This window comes from Megalobrama amblycephala, linkage group LG19, assembly GCF_018812025.1.
Source record: "Megalobrama amblycephala isolate DHTTF-2021 linkage group LG19, ASM1881202v1, whole genome shotgun sequence".
Classification (NCBI taxonomy): Eukaryota; Metazoa; Chordata; class Actinopteri; order Cypriniformes; family Xenocyprididae; genus Megalobrama; species Megalobrama amblycephala.
In genome coordinates, this window is record NC_063062.1 from 21,008,644 (window position 1) to 21,026,433 (window position 17,790).

Here is a 17,790-nt window from a genome sequence, read left to right on the forward strand (position 1 = left end):
CAGGTTGTGACTGTGGTGAAAGGGTCAGATGAGGTTGGATGTCACTGACCTCCCCTTTGGGCAGGATCTTCTGCTCATCCAACTTGAAGGCTGTGCCAATTTTGCGTCTGACGGTGGGCGGCTCCTCGCCGGGGTCCAGAGGGTACTCTTTTGGAAGTTTTCCTGTCAGCTCCTGAAACAAAACACACTATGTTACATTCTTGATCCAGCTGTTTGTATAAATGTTTATTCATACAGGTATACATGAGTGTGTGAGATTAAGATACAAGTAATAAATGGCAATTATAAAAATAAGTATATTAGAAAATAATTGTAAATGGAACTAAATGGCTAATTTGGATTCCTTTTCATGATTTGAAATACTGTTCACACAAAAATATTGAGTGAAATTGTTATTTTCTCTGGCAAATGCACAAAAAATGTTTAAAAAAATAAATAAAAAATAGCTGCCTATGCAGTTTTCAAACAGAGCCATTATGCTGAAGTGAAAGTTTGTTTCGGTCCTTACCGCTTCTCTGATGCAGATGCTCTTGAGTTCCTCTATTCTCTGTCTGAGCGTCTCCTCCAGTGCTTCCTGTCTGGCCCTCAAAGCCGCCAACATGTCCTTCTTAGCGGTCTGGGAGCTGTCTGACTCTTGAGAGCCTACAAACACACACACACACGCACCCCAGGGTTAGATCAAATCTAGGGTTGACATCAGTGACATTTTACCAAATACGTATGTGTGCATGTAACCTAAAGGTCAAAGATCAGAAATATTTAAAGGTCAAACAAGCATCAGCAGCTCCAGAATTCAGCTTAAACAATCAGACTGACCTTCTCGCTTAGTGAGAGGGTGTGTACTTCACCGCTTTCAACGCTCTGAAATGGGCAAAATGTGTGTGTGTTTCCGGACAGAACTGAACAAAGAGTCCTAATTGGGGCAACATTGTTTAGCAGAAACTCCATGTGGATCAGAGCATAGAGCAAAGCTGTGTATGTGTGTGCATGCATCAAGGTCTGAGATGTTTACATGGAATTTTTGGGAAAGATTGGCAAGAATTACATAATGCGTTAATATCACCAGACAATGCTAAAGACATGAAATCAGTGTGGGAGAACTGGCTGTTTGTGACTGTGAACGAATGTGTTTTCTCACACTGAAACTATGTAGCATCATGGGCAGTTTCCCACATCTCTGCAGAGGAATATAACGTGTCTGGTGTGTTTATAAGGGGATAATGAGTATGTGTGAGTGTGTGTGTGTGTGGGTAGGCAGCTGTCTGGGAATCAGTGAAGGGTCAGCAGTAATAGAGAGAATATGACTGGGGTCACTGGCTGTGCCGCTAGTGTCCAGTCAAGCCTACTATGTGTGTGTGTCTGTGTCTTTTGTCTAGGGCTGCACAAAAGCCCTGAAACCTCAGCGTGTCCTGTCACTGTAAATCAGACAATATGGCAATCTTCCATATTGTAACGTACACTACAGTTGGTCAAAAGTGTTAATATAGACATTTATACTATTACAAAAGATTTCTATTTCAAATAAATGCTGTTTTTGAACTTTCTATTCATCAAAGGGTCCTTAAAAATGTATCACAGTTTCCATTAAAATATTAAAGCAGCATTTTCAACATTAATAATAATAAGAAATGTTTCTTGAGCAGCATATTAGAATGATTTCTGAAAGATCATGTGACAATGAAGACTGGAGTAATGATGCTGAAAATTCAGCTTTGCCATTTCAGAAATAAATTACATTTTGAAATGTATTCAAATAGAAACCAATTATCTTAAATTTTGATAATATTTCATAATATTGCTGTTCTACCCTATTTTTACTCCAAACTTTTGAACTGTAGTGTATTTCAGAATAGTATATAAGTATTCAGAGTAGTGTACTTCAGGCTAGTATATAATTTTTTTTTGTCTTGTCCACAATAAGACCAGTGACATGTATAAAATGAAGTAAATATGATCCATTTTAAAGTCATATCGACTATAAGCTCCAAAACAAGCCGTTAGGTGAGCACTTCTAATGGCACATTTAAACAGCTGTCTTCCCAGAATCACTATGAACATACGAGTGAAGCAGAGTGGGAATTCTTGTCTCCTAGTTCCTGTGCGTATATACGACAGGAGAATTTAGCTGCAAAGAGCTTTTCCACTCCACCAAGCCTGGATCTGCTGAGAAGCTAAATAAACCATATTTGCTTCCCATTGGAAAACGTCCAGCACAAAGATGTGAAAAGAAAGACGTTAAGAGAAAAATCAGTAATGGGTGGGGTTCATGGGAACTCCAGAGGGGCAGAACTTTCCTGTAGTGAACCTTTGGAGCAAATCTACAGCAAAGAAAGGCATCATGCTGCACGACACACAAAACACAGCATAATTCTGTCACTGGAACAAAGGGACGTTGTTTTAGAGAGTTTCTATGTGAAATCTTTTTCCTCCTTCTTATATAAATCTCATTTGTTTAAAAGACCTCCGAAGGACAGGCGAATCTCAACATAACACCGACTGTTACGTAACAGTCGGGATCATTAATATGTATTAATACGTTAATACGCCCCCAATATTTGCATATGCCAGCCCACGCTCCCAACATTATGAAAGGCATTAGACAAAGGCAGCCAGTAACGTCTGGATCTGTGCACAGCTGAATCATCAGACTAGGTAAGCAAGCAAGAACAACATCGAAAAATGGCAGATGGAGCAATAATAACTGACATGATCCATGATATCATGATATTTTTAGTGATATTTGTAAACTGTCTTTCTAAATGTTTCATTAGCATGTTTTGCTAATGTACTGTTAAATGTGGTTAAAGTTACCATTGTTTATTACTGTGTTCACGGAGACAAGAGCCGTCGTTATTTGCATTATTAAACACTTGCAGTCTGTATAATTCATAAACAACTTCATTCTTTATAAATCTCTCTAACAGTGTAGCATTAGCCGTTAGCCACGGAGCACAGCCTCAAACTCATTCAGAATCAAATGTAAACATCCAAATAAATACAATACTCACATAATCCGACGCATGCATGCAGTATGCATGACAAACACTTTGTAAAGATCCATTTTGAGGGTTATATTAGCTGTGTAAACTTTGTTTATGCTGTTTAAGGAGAGCGCAAACTCCGTGGGCGGAGAGCATGAGCATTTAAAGGGGCCGCAACCCTGAATCGGCGCATTTCTAATTATGCCCCAAAATAGGCAGTTAAAAAAATTAATTAAAAAAAATCTATGGGGTATTTTGAGCTGAAACTTCACAGACACATTCAGGGGACACCTTAGACTTATATTACATCTTGTAAAAAATGGCACCTTTAAGACACTACATATAAAGAGAAAGGGGTCTCCTGTAACAACTGAGGACTTTACAGAGCACTGACACACACATGCACATTTAACTGTAGTGTATTTATAACATATATTAAATAAAGTAAATATGATCCTGTGTATTTAAACACAATTCGACAGTATTCAGCTTGCATTTGCAATAATCAGCATATTAGAATGATTTCTGAAGATCATGTGACACTGAAGACTGGAGTAAGGCCGTGTGTCCACCAAAGCATTTTTAGCCAGCTGAAAACGCTAGGCGCTCTGCTTAAAACGCATATCTGTAAGCGCTTGAGAGTGCTTCTTCAGCGTTTTTTTCCGTTGAGACGCTTTGTTGCTACGATACGGAATATAACTGATTTTGCAGGTAATTTGTTTCAGACTAAAAATGTCGAGACAATGTGAAATTACTTGTTATATATGTTCGGAGACCAGCAATATTAATTTCTCATCCATTTTGTTCCATTTGTACAGCAAGAATGTTGTGACAGTTGGTCGGTGTTGTATTTGTCCCGCCCCTCCTCCACTCTGATTGGATGGCTGAATAAAAAGTGACAGTGATGAGCGCAGGGTTTTACTCAAAGTTGAACATTCTTCAACTCGAGGCGACCAGTAAAAAACGCCGAGCTCTCAGCGCTTGAACGTGAAAAAGACGCTCAGCGCCTCGTTACGCTCCTGGCGTTTAAAAAACGCAGCGTTCCCATTGAAAACAATTGAAAAAGTGCGCTAGCAGCTGGAAAAAACGCTTTGGTGGACACACGGCCTAATGCACAACAACTTTTTGTTTTCTGCTTATATAATCTAAACAGCATGGGCAGAAACAAATAATATTAACCAACAACAAGATAAAAGCCTAACTTTTCACAATACAACTAACACCAGTGGTGGAATTTCTGCCCTCCATTATTTCCCACTGAATAGTCTTTTTAAAGTGAATGTGAAATCAAAATTGATCTTGTTTACTTAATTCACTATTGTGCACAATTCATGCATGTTTTTCCAAAGAAGGAAAAATTAGGCAAAATGAATAAACTTACTCTGCCTCTAAAACAGCTTTCTATATGAGCTGACATAACTGAGTATGAACTCTTCCCCTCCATCTCACCTGACTCCATCTTGGATTCTCCAATCATTTACAATTGGATAAAATCAAGTGCTACTCTACATTTATTTTCTCTCTGAATTTTCTTTTTCTCTTTGACCCTCCACTAATCTCTCATGTGTGGTCAATGATTAAGAGGCTGAAGTAACACAGCCCAGATGAAAGGGGAGATCATATGACTGACACCATTCCTGCTATGAGCACATTTAATTCATGATACCTGACACCACGGCAAGAGTCCAAAATCAGCATCAAGACGAGCTGTTCTCACTCTCACCCCACAGAAAATTTACACACATGCCCACACCCCAAATCTCCCAGTGTATGATATCATCATCACCATGAGATCATAAACACTGGATTCACACATGTAATAGGACAAAGTGTATGAAGCCATGTGCACATTAAAAAAGCTTTTAAGTTTCTTAGTTGGAATGATACATTTCAAACTACAAACAACACTTTATATTAGAGATATTGTTTAAAATAGAGATCACAATTCTTCTATGATTCTAAATGGATAACTAAGCAAATAACATGTAATTTACTAAAGGTTCTGACAAAATGTTAATTGCTGCAGCCTATTTGAATAAAACATTTAATTGATCTGAATTAATTATCGGTTAAAAATCAGTTTGAATTAATGATTAAATGACTCACTCAAATACTTCAATTGAATTAGCGTTTTTGAATGAATCTCTTGAATGAATGATTCAATGGAAAATAATTTCACTTACTGGTATAACAATGTAATTGATATAATCTTTATTTCAAGCATCAAGATACTTTCAAAAGGAAATTTTGATCACTACGGTACACATCAGTGTTTATATCTGATCTATACATTTTTATCCCAGTACTTCTGTGATAATTTCAATGTTTGTAACACAGAAATAATGACACTATGTGGTTTGTGAAGCTGGTACATACCTATACATGACAACAACTCTCTGGGTCAGATCATACTTGTCCAAGATTTAATAGACAAAGCCGAATCACTGTCATTTAGGAAAAAGATTGCGCGGGTGTTTGAATCGAGAACGCGATCTTTTAATGATTAGTCGTGCAGCTCTACTTTATACGTGTGTGAAAACGTAATTACAGCTGTAATCGAGGAAGAAAATGATCTTATAATGGCACCTGGTTTACTACTATTTGTATAAAATGCAACAATGTGACAAAAAATGAGAAACTGAGAGACTTCACTCAGTCTTGTGGCATAACTGTTTGTGAATCTGTTCGTCGCCTTTGGCACTTCATATACAGTAATGTTATCTGACACTATCGGATAAGAACAAAATTTGAACTGAATTGAGCTGGATGATGACATTACAGCCTTCTGTAGAGCTACTTTATAGCTGAATCAAATTTGTTTCATAATATATACATTTTGCAGTACTGACACTATTGAACTGATTTGAATCACTGAACTGACTGAAGCTGAATAATGACACTATTGTCTTCTATAGAGCTGCTTATTGCCGAATTGAACTAGTTCCATAATTGATGAACTTTACAGTTACTGAACTGAACCGAACCGACACTAGTTCTTCAGCTGAATAAAGACATTATTGTCTTCTGTAGAGCTGCTTATTGCGGAATTGAACTAGTTTCATAACTGATGAACTTTACAGTTATTGAACTGAACTTAACTAACACTGGTTCTTCAGATTAATATTGACACTATTGTCTTTTTAGAGCTGCTTTAGAGCAGCACTGAATTCTATTTGCATTGTTACTTTCCTGTTTTGAAACAATATGTATAGTATAAAGTGCTATATAAAAAAAGCTGACTTTACTTGCAAGTATGTGTGCGTTCTGACCTGAGGACAGTAGGCTCCCACTGCTCCCGCTGATGATTTTGCCTTTGCTGCCCATGTTGGCAAGTTTGGAGGTCTTGAGGGTTCCTGTTTCTGTCAGGTCTATGGCTATCTCATTCAGACTGCGTGCTGCGTGGATCTTGCTCTGAGAGACAGAGACAGAGAGAGTGAATGTGCTTGCCAGCTGTGACGAGTGTGTCAGAATTTTCCAGGAGACGAACATTCCGCAGCTTTTAAAAGTGTAACAGAATCCTTGAGCAAGATCAGAGACAGTGTATGTGTGTGTGTGTGTGTGTGTGTGTGTGTGTGAGAGAGAGAGAGAGAAAGAGAAAAAGTTCATGCAGTCCTGATGATTGCAGAGAGATGGTAGTCTAGACGGTGGGATGGTTAGAGGTACACCTCAGAAACACACAGGAAGGTTGTTGTAGTTAGAAAGAGGTTAACAAACAAACACACACACACACACACATACACACATTTGAAGACAGATAAGAAAAACATAAACACACTCACTTTGCTCTGTTTGCGGTCCAGGTAGAACTGGTGTTGGCTGATGGCCATGGCCCAGATGGATTTGATGAGTGTGGGACAGGCGTACCAGGTGTGCACGGCGATGCCACTGTGACCAAATGTCCTCCGCGTTACCGACGCCCTGCAGTTGGAGCGAACACAAACCGACTTTATATTCACTGAATTTTATGACATTGTCAGTGCAGAAACGGTTGTAAAATGTTTATTATTGTCCAAACACATTTAAAACACGGTTATATATTAACAGATGCACAGCATCTTTGTGTTTGTCTTTTCAATAAATACACTGTCATAAACGGTTACTACCTCTAAATTATGAACTCCACTCAAAGCCACAGTAAAAACAGGCAAAAAACACACTGTTGAGTGTCATCTTATGTTGCTCGGCTAGTTAAGCTAATGCTAAGACAAAGCTTATTTAATCTAAAATGCATTTGATAAAAAAATAGTTAAAATGGTAATATTGTGAAACATTATTATTAGCTGTTTTCAATTTTAAAATATTTCAAAATGTAATTTATTCCTATGATGGCAAAAAACATTTCTTATTATCAATGTAGAAAACAGTTGTGCTGCTTAATATTTTTGTGGAAACCGTGATGGCCTTTTTCAGGATTCTCTTATGAAAGTTATGAATAAAAGTTTTTTTTTTAATTTACATTAAAAGAAAACAAAACAAAAACATTGCAATGATAGTGTATACTTCGATACAACTAGACAGACACATATAAACATAAAACCCCAAAAATCCATTTAAACTATATTGTCCGCCTTATATTTATTAGCCACCTGTATAATATATTTTTATGTGGGAGATATGAAATGTGAACTGGCGTTAGCACATAGTTCTCCTGACAGTCCTGCAATGTATCGGCTTAACATACCACACACAGTGCAGCCCACATACACACACACCATTTACACTGTGGTCAAACCCAGCGCACATGTGTCCTGTGCTGGGCTTTATGAAAACCTTCAGCCCTCTCCACTAGAACAAAGATAAACAGCAGACCCTCGTGTTCTGACTCTTATCAAAACGATATTAGTGTATGCGTGTGTGTTGCAATGACTCTAACTGAATGACAGTGAACCTAACAAGAATGAAAACACATTTATAGTCCCTCATGCTGCAAAATAAACAGATTGTTTCATCTTCCTAAACTGTTTTGCTCTCTTTCATGTCTTATTTCCCCAGCCTCCAGCATTTCTGTGAACTCCCTCCGTGTTCTCATCGTTTAGGGCTGTCGTGGTGGTTGTTTGAACAGCGTGAACGAGGTGGTTTATCTGTCAGCATCTGAGGCAGCGTGTGCTGCTGCTTTTGGCAGCGCCAGCTCTCTTAAAAGACAAACCAGCCCTCAGCACGCACTGATGATGTCATGAGGGCCTGATTACACCCTAAACACATCTTAATATCGACAGTCAGAATAAACTGACGATCTGAAACAACCCGAGTTTTGACAGAAAGAGAGAGTAACAGAGAATCAGAATAAACTCAAACCGCATCTCAATCTGGAGAGACAGACAGAAAGAGTAGGGTATGTTTTTGTTCATTTGTTCCGGTTGTATTTCAACCCTCTTCTCCACAGGACACAGGAAGTAAGAGATTTCAATCCAATAACAAATAGCTTAGCTCAGTGAACACTTGTGGATGGAAGCCAACCAGATGTAACTATGAACATTTACCTCACAATGTTTCTCTTCAAGAACAGAAGGACAGAAAAATGAGTTTTCCTATCAAAGTCTGACATATTTTAGAATAAACAACAAAAAACTGACATGTAAATGCTTTATAAAGATGTTTTTTACTCTTGATGCTGTAGAATATTCTATGTTTAAAGCTCAGTACATCATGTCACTACTTCTAAGTAATTCAAATTATTTCCACACTCGAATTGAAAGGACAAAAACATACAAACGGGACCCACAAACCGCTGAGATCTTTCAAACGTGTCATGACATCTAAACAAACTTGTCTTTAAAATTCTTGCTGGGTTGGAGTTAAGTGGTCCCCACAGCACGTCCTGTCAGTGTGATAGACATTGTAAGCCTATATAGTCCATGACCTGTGTGTGTGAGCGAGCATGTGTAGGCTGTAATGTAGATTTACCTTCTCGGGTCATGAACTTCCACTGAGAACTTCTTCTCCCTGAAGTACAGATTTTCCAATTGTCTCCATTGGAACACCTGCGGAGATGAGAGAACGCTTTTACAACATTCCCAAAACCTCAATCAAAAATTCCACAGATGGTGCTCCAATGTCTTCAGACTGTAAACTCCTTCCAGAAACTACATGAACAGTAAAAGAGAATCCAGAACGCAAGTCCAAGCCAAGATATTTTACTTTCTCATTCACTTTTGAGCTTATGGTGAAAGTACGTGCGTAAAATCCTCCTTAAACACTGGGGAACAATGAGTTCTCCTCTGTATATGTGTAGAATGAGAGAGACTGTTTGGCTCAAGAGAGATGGAGAGAGAAAGCAAGAAAGAGTGGGAGGAGTCAAATCCCATCCAAGCCTCTCCTCCCTCTGGGACACACACTTCCTGTGTGGGCGGGGTTTATGGAGAGTTCAGAGTAATGTGTTGTGAATGTGTGCTGTAGTAACCCCTGAAAATGCAGTGCTACAGCTTTGTTAAACTCCTCCACCTCTTTTCCCCTCATTCACTCAAGAAACCAGGTTCTGGTTCTCATTACACACCATCACGCACACACACGGCTGTCTGTGGTACACACACTGAACTCCTGGAGCCATCAGATGCACTGACACAAAGAAAACGCAAAAGGAAGAGAGTGGCGGAGAAAGTGGTATGAATATGGGCTCAATGAAACTATTGCTTTCATTTAAAAAGAACAGGAGAGAGCCATATATACACTCTTTCCAAGGTATATAAAAGATCTAAACTATCAATTATGTCCACCATTACTGCTAATGTCGTTTAAAGAACTTTGTATACAAGCATTCCTTTGCAGAGACCTTGATATAAGAAAAAAGAAGAAAAATAAAGGAAAATAGAAATGAAGAAAGGATGGAAGAAAGTGGAGAGGGAAAGGGGGGGGGGGTTGGCTTGAAGAGCTGAAGAATTTTTAGAGCCTGGGAAAACAATGGACAGATGAAGGAAGAGGGGAGGGAAGGAACATAGTTAGTTACACACACACTCACAGACACACACACATACAAAACTATTTCCACATATACGACAAGGATTGGGAATTAAGAACTGGTTCTTGATGAAAACCGGTTCCATTTTTAAAAATGTACTGGAACCAAATGATTTTGTTGCGTGTATAGCAAAATTATTTCTCTTTCGCTGCATATTGCACTTCAATGGTTTAAAATCACTTGCTTTTAAACCACAATGCTTAAAAACGCAAATGATAAACTTTCGTGACATCACAGTATAGAAACGTCACGTGAGTGTAAACGCGATAGGGACGATAGTCCAAAATCTCTATCGATTGAAAATTTCTACCGCTTAATCATGTCTACCCGTACATCGCCCACCCCTAATCGATTTAAGTCAATGAAATGAGAGAGAAAGACTAGTTCTTGCAAAATAATACAAGAATCACAATCACAGGTATGTGAACAACAATTTGTGAACAAATTACTCTTTTTGCCCTCAGTTCTTGTAAAGAATCTGTAAAGAGTCTCAAACTTGTTATTCGTCTGAATTGGTGTAATGACACATTGGTGTTGTAATCGTCAACCAAAACTAAAAATATAAAAAAAATTGTTTTCAATAATATAAATGAAGTTGAAATTAAATAAAATATAAATATTAGATGAAAAACTTAAATTAAAAATATTGCCTTGGCAACTAACTGAAATAAATAAGTTGAAATAAAAAAATATGTTGAAGTACTAAAAGTACTAAAACTGAAATAAAATAAATTAAAGCTAAATAAAAACAAAAAACAAAAACAAAACAAATACAAAAATCACATAAAATTGTAAAACAAACTAAAATTAAAACTATTATAAAAATAAAAGCTAATTCAAAATATTAATACTATAAAAGTATGTAAATAATACTAAACTAGTACTGATACACAAGTTTTAAGGTAATTTAATAATATAAATGGCATATTAAAATATGTTACCAAAGATAGTATTGTTTTTGTTTAGTCTATCATTCCTCAAAAGTACTAAACAAATTGTAAATTCAATTCAAATTTGTTTATAAAGCACGTTTTTTAAAGCACATTGTAAAGCACAAAGTGCTGAACTATTAATAGAACTAATTAAGATAAAACAGAGGAACATTTTCAGGAAATGAATGACATCGTTGAGTGGAATTGGAACCAGAATAGTTAAATTCCTTACGATTTCCATGCCAATATATCACAGAGGCAGTGTCACTGAACAGCAGAGAGATGTTGATGGTGTTAAAGTGAATGTTTCTTGGTGTTTATGAGATGCTTTGATGGTCTCATGGGACCAAGAACAAACTTGACCCTTAACACTTTCAAAACAACTTTTATTATGGAGATACTAATCTCTCTCTCTCTCCTTAAGAGAGTGGGAGGGAGAGGAAAAAGAAAGTGAGTGAGGCTACAATGTTCCATGACATCTAAACACTCTGTAGATCTCTGCAGTTATAAGAGCCAATGAGGCATGGAGCATTAACTACACCAGAGTATTTTGGGCACAGTGAGGTGGAACTGGGGACTTCAGCTATTGTTCTGGAATGAGACAATCTCAACTGTAAGTGTGCGTGATTTTGAAGCATGCAGTCACGAGAGGCTGTAAAAGAAAAAAGGCATTTCAAAGGGCCCCATGTGCCCAGTGATGCCCTTATGTGCTGAATCCTGGTTAGTTCCAGCACCTATTTCACTGACAGCTGAACCGTGTTCTAGGCCTCTTGTTGTTTGGTTATTTAGATATCTGGAAACAGGGTTAAACCTTGTCCTGGACTTCAAAGGATTTCAAATGAAGGCTCACAGCCATGGTGATGGCATCCAGAGATTTGCCATGCCTAAAAACCCCACCTCTGTTCTGAAAACACAGATGTGGCTGATTTCCAATAAAGTCTGATGTTAACATGCAGCTAAACTTAAAACTTATAAACAAAAGCATGCAAACACAACACATACTCAAATGTTGAGTGAAATAGTCTATTCTCAATTAGATGGTACCATTTTTATCAATACTTGTATTAATGAACAAAATAGATTTACACTACTATTCAAAATTTTAGGGTAAAGCTGTTTTTTCTCAAAGAAATCAATACTTTTATTCAGAAAGAACGAAATAAATTAAAAGTATCAGTAAAGACATTTGGGTAACACTATTTTAGGGTCTTTTAAACAGTTGCTTAATAGCATGCATATTACTAGAATATTGGCTATTTATTAGTACTTATTAAGCACATATTAATGCCATATTCTGCATGACCATATTCTACATTCTTAATCCTACCAAAGACCTAAACTTAACAATCTTATTAACTATTAATAAGCAGCGAATTAGGAGTTTATTGAGGGAAAAGTCGTAGTTAATAGTTTGTATGTGTTCCCTATTGTAAAGTGTTACCCGACATTTATAATGTTACAAAAAAACAAACAAACAAACAAACAAAAATCAAATAACTGCTGTTCTTTTGCACTTTAAAAAATGCATTGCAATGCATGTTGCAAACAATGCAAGTCACTGCAATGCATTCTAGGATTACAATGCATTACAATGCAATGCATTTCAATAATACATAGGCTGCGTCCGAAAACCTAGGTAGCTTTCTTGCTGCCTCGCTGTCTTATAAGCAGTGTTGGGCAGTAACGCGTTACTGTAACTCAGTTACTTTTGACAGTAACTAATACTGTAACGCATTACTTTTTAAATAAATGAACTCTGTTACCGTTACCATATGGTGTGTTGTACGTTACTTTTTTAAATTAATTAATTTTGGCTGAAGTGTAGCCTACAGCCTAACCTGTTTACAGCAACGACGCATTGTAGGATTGGTGGATGCCAACCACTGTAAACATGAAGACGCACTGTGGGCGTGTTTCCGTTTATTCAAGTATGTGCGGCAGTCATGGCGAGTCAAGGCGAGAGCAAGACGAGTTTCTCAAAGTGGAAATATCCTCATTGTTTCACTTTAGTTGAGCATAAAGACAAAAAACCTTTTAGTAAAATGTAAGCTGTGTCTTTCTGGTTCGAAGGTCCATATACTGCGATAAACATGTGACATGCTGGATCGAAAATATGTGAAATAAGTTTTTCTAGTCGACTAGTAGTTGTTCATTTAAGCCATTCGTTGACTAATCACATTTATATTAATTTAATTTCTTAAATACTGGAGAGAATAAACTAATAATGCGCGTTTATGTAATATAGGCTATGCACTCAAGCGCACACATAACGCTTGCCATAAAGAACCGGCAAAAGTAATAATTATGAATATGACAAAAAACAGCAAGGAGACATTTTTAATTGTTTATTAATAAAGTAATGTTTTCTGAATCAGTGTCGGCTGCAAAGACGAAGTTGACATTACTGACTCTCATCATCTCCGCATATACTGGACGCGCCTAGAGAGAAAATGCACATTTCATTCGGATTACATAATCAGAGTAGACTCTTTTCGTTTTTAATTATTTCGTTTTAAAGTAGATATTTCAAGCTTTCTATAGATATATTTCTCATGTCTGCGAGTCAAGCATCCGCTGAGTTTCAGTTCATTTAGCCTATAAGTCGCGCTCCAGTTCACGCGCCAGTGATCGCGCCCGCGCCCGCGCATCCATGATTATATTGTCTGCTATATTTGCTTCTTATTTATTAAATCCAGGCAATTGGTTGATGAAACAGTGATTAAAATTAAGATACAATTTTTACAAAACGAAATTCACTTTAAAGAGGCTTTCTATAAAACAAAACTTAATGAAGTGGTCAAAATCATGTCTGACCCACTCCATGACTCCCGATATATTGCGCATCTTATGATGCATCTTACTCATGCTGTTCACTTCTCATAATCAAGTAAATGAATTTAAAACATAACATAGGACTATTTAAACATATATATGAAACTACATTTTCTTTAATGACAGTACAGAGAAATTTCATAAGCAAGAGCGGATCATGAGTCAAGAGTCGGATCAAGAATTGTTTTTCTTAGACTTATATTTAATATTGGGGGCATTTAAGTTATTTGACATATTTTAATTTTTTTAAAGTAACGCAATAAGTTACTTTCCCTGGTAATTAGTTACTTTTATAATGATGTAACTCAGTTACTATTTGTGAGAAGTAACTAGCAACTATAACTAATTACTTATTTAAAGTAACGTGCCCAAAACTGCTTATAAGAGAATGGCTTGTACGGCAGCGTTTGTGCATGAAGGTACCTCACGAAACTGATTTCGGACAGACTTCTGAGGCAGCGTAACAGTTTAATGATCTACAGCAATATAGCGCGGGCTTTGGTGAGAACTAAACAAATATTTAATTACTACAGTAGTAATTTCTCGATAGAAATGATATCAAAATTAAAATATGTTGGTCAAAATCGTACATTTACACACAAACTGAGCAGCAAACGCAACTTTCGGACGCCATCTTTATTTTTCTAGCTCAAGTTTCACAGAATGGAAAGCACAGGATTGTGGGATATCAAAGGCAGCTAAGGATACATCTATGCTTCCTTCAAAAATCGATCAGATGAAGGTATCTCATGAGACAGGAAGTGAAGCTAACATTGGATTCGGACGTGCCTTGATGCCTTACTACCTTGAAATGTGTCCTCAGAAGGCAGCATTTTCCAGTTTTCGGACGCAACCATACACTGCTGCCTTAGATTTTGGCCAAAATTAGCATAATTTTGTTGTCTACTATTTGAAACAGACTTTTCATTGAGACCATGATGCCTTATAATCTTGCCTATATAAGCAGCCTACTACGTTTTAGAACAGCTAACCACTTAGCTGGCCAAAACCCCCTTATACAAAATGTTCCAATATAAGGGAGTTTAGTAAATGTCATAGGTGTGTCATCACTATGACTCACATTCACTGTGGTTACTTTTAATATAACGCACAACGCCCACCCTGCAGTCTGTCTGTACATAGAATAATACAATAAACCCCCACCCCTCTCTCTCACAAATAAACACACACAGAGTACAGGAAGACTGTGTGTATGTGTGTGTGTGTGGCATGGTATTTACTTAGCCGGAGCTATAACGAGCGCTTATGAGAAAAGACAGGGCATTGGAGAGGTCAAAGGTCACCAGCAGCAGACAGGATGAAAACAATCACCGGTGACTCGAGGGTTGCAATCTCATGATTCATAGCTATAGCATCGCATCTGGCTGGAAGTGCAACTATATGCTTTTCGTATTTGCTTTGCTGTTCATAAGTTTTATAAAGCACAAATCTTTTAGTTAGTGGAGCTAATAAGCTGATCCAAAGGAATCAGAAACAGCCACACACATGCCAGTTTTTGGGGAGTGGTCCCGGATTCGTCAGACGCACTAATGTTTCCAGCATGTTTTGTGTTGTCAGGGCGACAGTAATCCTGCGGGTGTCTACTGCTGGGTTTCCTGTTGCGGGTTTTGGAGTCAGGGAGGCTGCTGGAGGGGGTTTAGGTAGAGGACAATAGCTCTTGAGAATCACATGCACCACAATTCATGATAAAACCACAAATATACTGGTCACACCTCTGTAAAACTTAACACACACACTTTGGCACAGATTCTCTGCGGTCTCTCATTAGGAGAGGGTTTAAATTAGTTTGAAAATCATTAAATAAACCCAACCACTAACTCACTAAGTCTGCAACTTTTAGTGTGTGGCATTTTTAACCGTATATCCCACAGTCGCACACAAAGCCCACAGATGGAGAACAGCCACAAACCATTAGCGCATGTGAGCTTATCATCAAAACACAAAAACGAGACAAACTGTGTAATGAGAACATCAGTGGCAATGACCCATCTGAAACGCAGATCAGATCAATACAAAGTAGCAGCCTGGCATTTCATGCAGGACTGGACGTCTGATTGTCCTCTGTGATTAAAGGGGTGATGAACTGAGAAATTTTCCTTGAGCTTTTGACATATAAGAGGTCATCATACTATAAGAATATCCTGTAAGTTTCAGAGCTGAAAACTTCCTTGTTAGTCCAATAAAAGCTTTTATTGACACCAGACCCAGAAAACGACAGGATTTACAAAGTGGGGATCTATGACGTCAAAGGGCAGCAAGCACCACCTCCGCAGAAGAAGATCAACGCCTACTTCATCACTGCCTGTTTAGCCCCGCCCACTGAATTGCACATGACATGATGCAATAGAACAGATAGCCTAAGTAACATAGGCCTACGTGGTGCTAAACCAGATCAAGCTACCAAGCAATAAACATGCCGTTGAGGATTACAAATTATTGTGCAGTGCCTGAACTCGACATTAATGCAACATGTAAGTAACTGTGTTAATTACAATGCCTGATCTGAAATGATTCATACAGTCAGATGTTCTTTGTCTATGTGTCAGTAAATCAAGCCAGTGACTAAACGTCAACTTGCATTGTTTCTCTTAGTAGAATGAAAATAATCTGTTATTTAACGTTGATTAAATTATATGAAGAAAGCGATCATTGGAGCAGCGCCGCTGAAGCTGTCAATCAAACAGCGCGAGTTTATCAGTGACTGAATATAATGCCATAGATCTAAATGTAATGCAACACTTTTCCCGATTAGTTAACCTTGAGAGCTGTAATAGTAAAAATGTGGTAAAAGAGAGAATACTTGGCTATTTCAAATGGAAAGATGTTAGCCAATCACAGCAGTGGGCGTTTACACTGAGGTCTCAAAGCAGACATGCCTCTTAAAACAGAGCGTTCAAACCAGAGGGCTAATCAGGGTAGGAAAAATGCCTTTTATTTATAAATTATGATCATTTTGGATGTAAAAAGCATACTAACATTATAAGTGCACCCCAGGAAACATTATAAAACAATAAAACAACGCAGTTCATGACCCCTTTAAAGGTTCTCAAAGCGATCCTGGGTGGAGTAACTTCCTGTTGACGTTCGAAGTGTTGTCAAACAAAACAGAGGCTAGCTAGACCCTCCCTCCTCCTCCCTCTCCCCCTCCCCTCCATGCTTCCTGAAACAGTCATGAACGCGCATTTAAAATCATTCTTGTCGGTTATTGGATGGAGCGTGTTTATTATGATCCGTGGTCCAGGCTGCACCAGTTTGTTTTTATTGCCGTTTTCGGAGCTTGTGGTGACTACAGAGGCCGCGTTTTTTACAGTGTGTTCAGGGGACAGGCAGCTAGCGGATAGTGAGGAGATGTTTGCTGTATGTGACAAAAAATGTTTTGGCCTAAAAACGCGTGACATCACTTAGAGCACCTTTAAAGGAATAGTTCATATAAAAATAAACATTTTGTCATTATTTACTCTCACCTTCATGTCATTACAAACCTATAGAACTTTTGTTCTTCTGTGGAACAGAAGATAAAAAGATATTTTGAAAAATGTCTCAGTGTTTTTTGTCCATACAATGAAAGTCAATGTTGTTTTGACTTGCACTGTATGCACAAAAACAGCAGAAACATTCTTCAAAATATATTATTTTGCATCCTGCAGTAGAAAAAAAAGTCTTACAGGTTTAGAACAACATGAGGGTGAGTAAATGGTGACATCTGAATTTTTTGGTTGAACTATCCCTTTAAATTGTCATCCAGGTTTAGGTGGATTTGTCAGTAGAACTATCATTTTGTTTGGTTTGCATCTGTGGCGTTTTTGCAGACGCGTCTGTTCTTCTCACTGGTTTCTCTTCCCTCCATTCTGAGCTGCCCTCTGCTGCGTCGTTTCATTTTAACTCTCGTTTTCTGTAACAGATCCTTCTCTGTAAATAGGCCTGAGTTTGGCTTTTCGCTTGGCTGGACTTTCTGCTTTGAACGCTATTTTTAGCTTGCGGTTTGCGGAAAGGTTTCTCTGTTCCTCACCACAGGCTGAAGTTTTTGCCTGTCCTTTGGAGAGAATTTAAACACGGGTGTGTGCTGTGA

General features: G+C 37.8%; 1 protein-coding gene across 10 annotated transcripts in view; it reads right to left on the bottom strand.

The window, feature by feature from the left end:
• frmd4a (FERM domain containing 4A) overlaps positions 1–17,790 on the bottom strand; it is a 113,888-nt gene that overhangs the window by 13,881 nt on the left and 82,217 nt on the right. For 7 of the 10 annotated variants that reach the window (XM_048169015.1, XM_048169013.1, XM_048169008.1 and 4 more), the window contains exons 12-16: positions 8,886–8,962; positions 6,761–6,902; positions 6,251–6,392; positions 509–642; positions 50–172 (exon numbers count right to left, since the gene is read on the bottom strand). In XM_048169015.1, coding sequence (XP_048024972.1) covers positions 50–172; positions 509–642; positions 6,251–6,392; positions 6,761–6,902; positions 8,886–8,962 — 618 coding nt within the window. The remainder of the gene's footprint in view (positions 1–49; positions 173–508; positions 643–6,250; positions 6,393–6,760; positions 6,903–8,885; positions 8,963–17,790) is intronic. The other 3 variants (XM_048169014.1, XM_048169010.1, XM_048169012.1) reach the window with 1 other exon arrangement.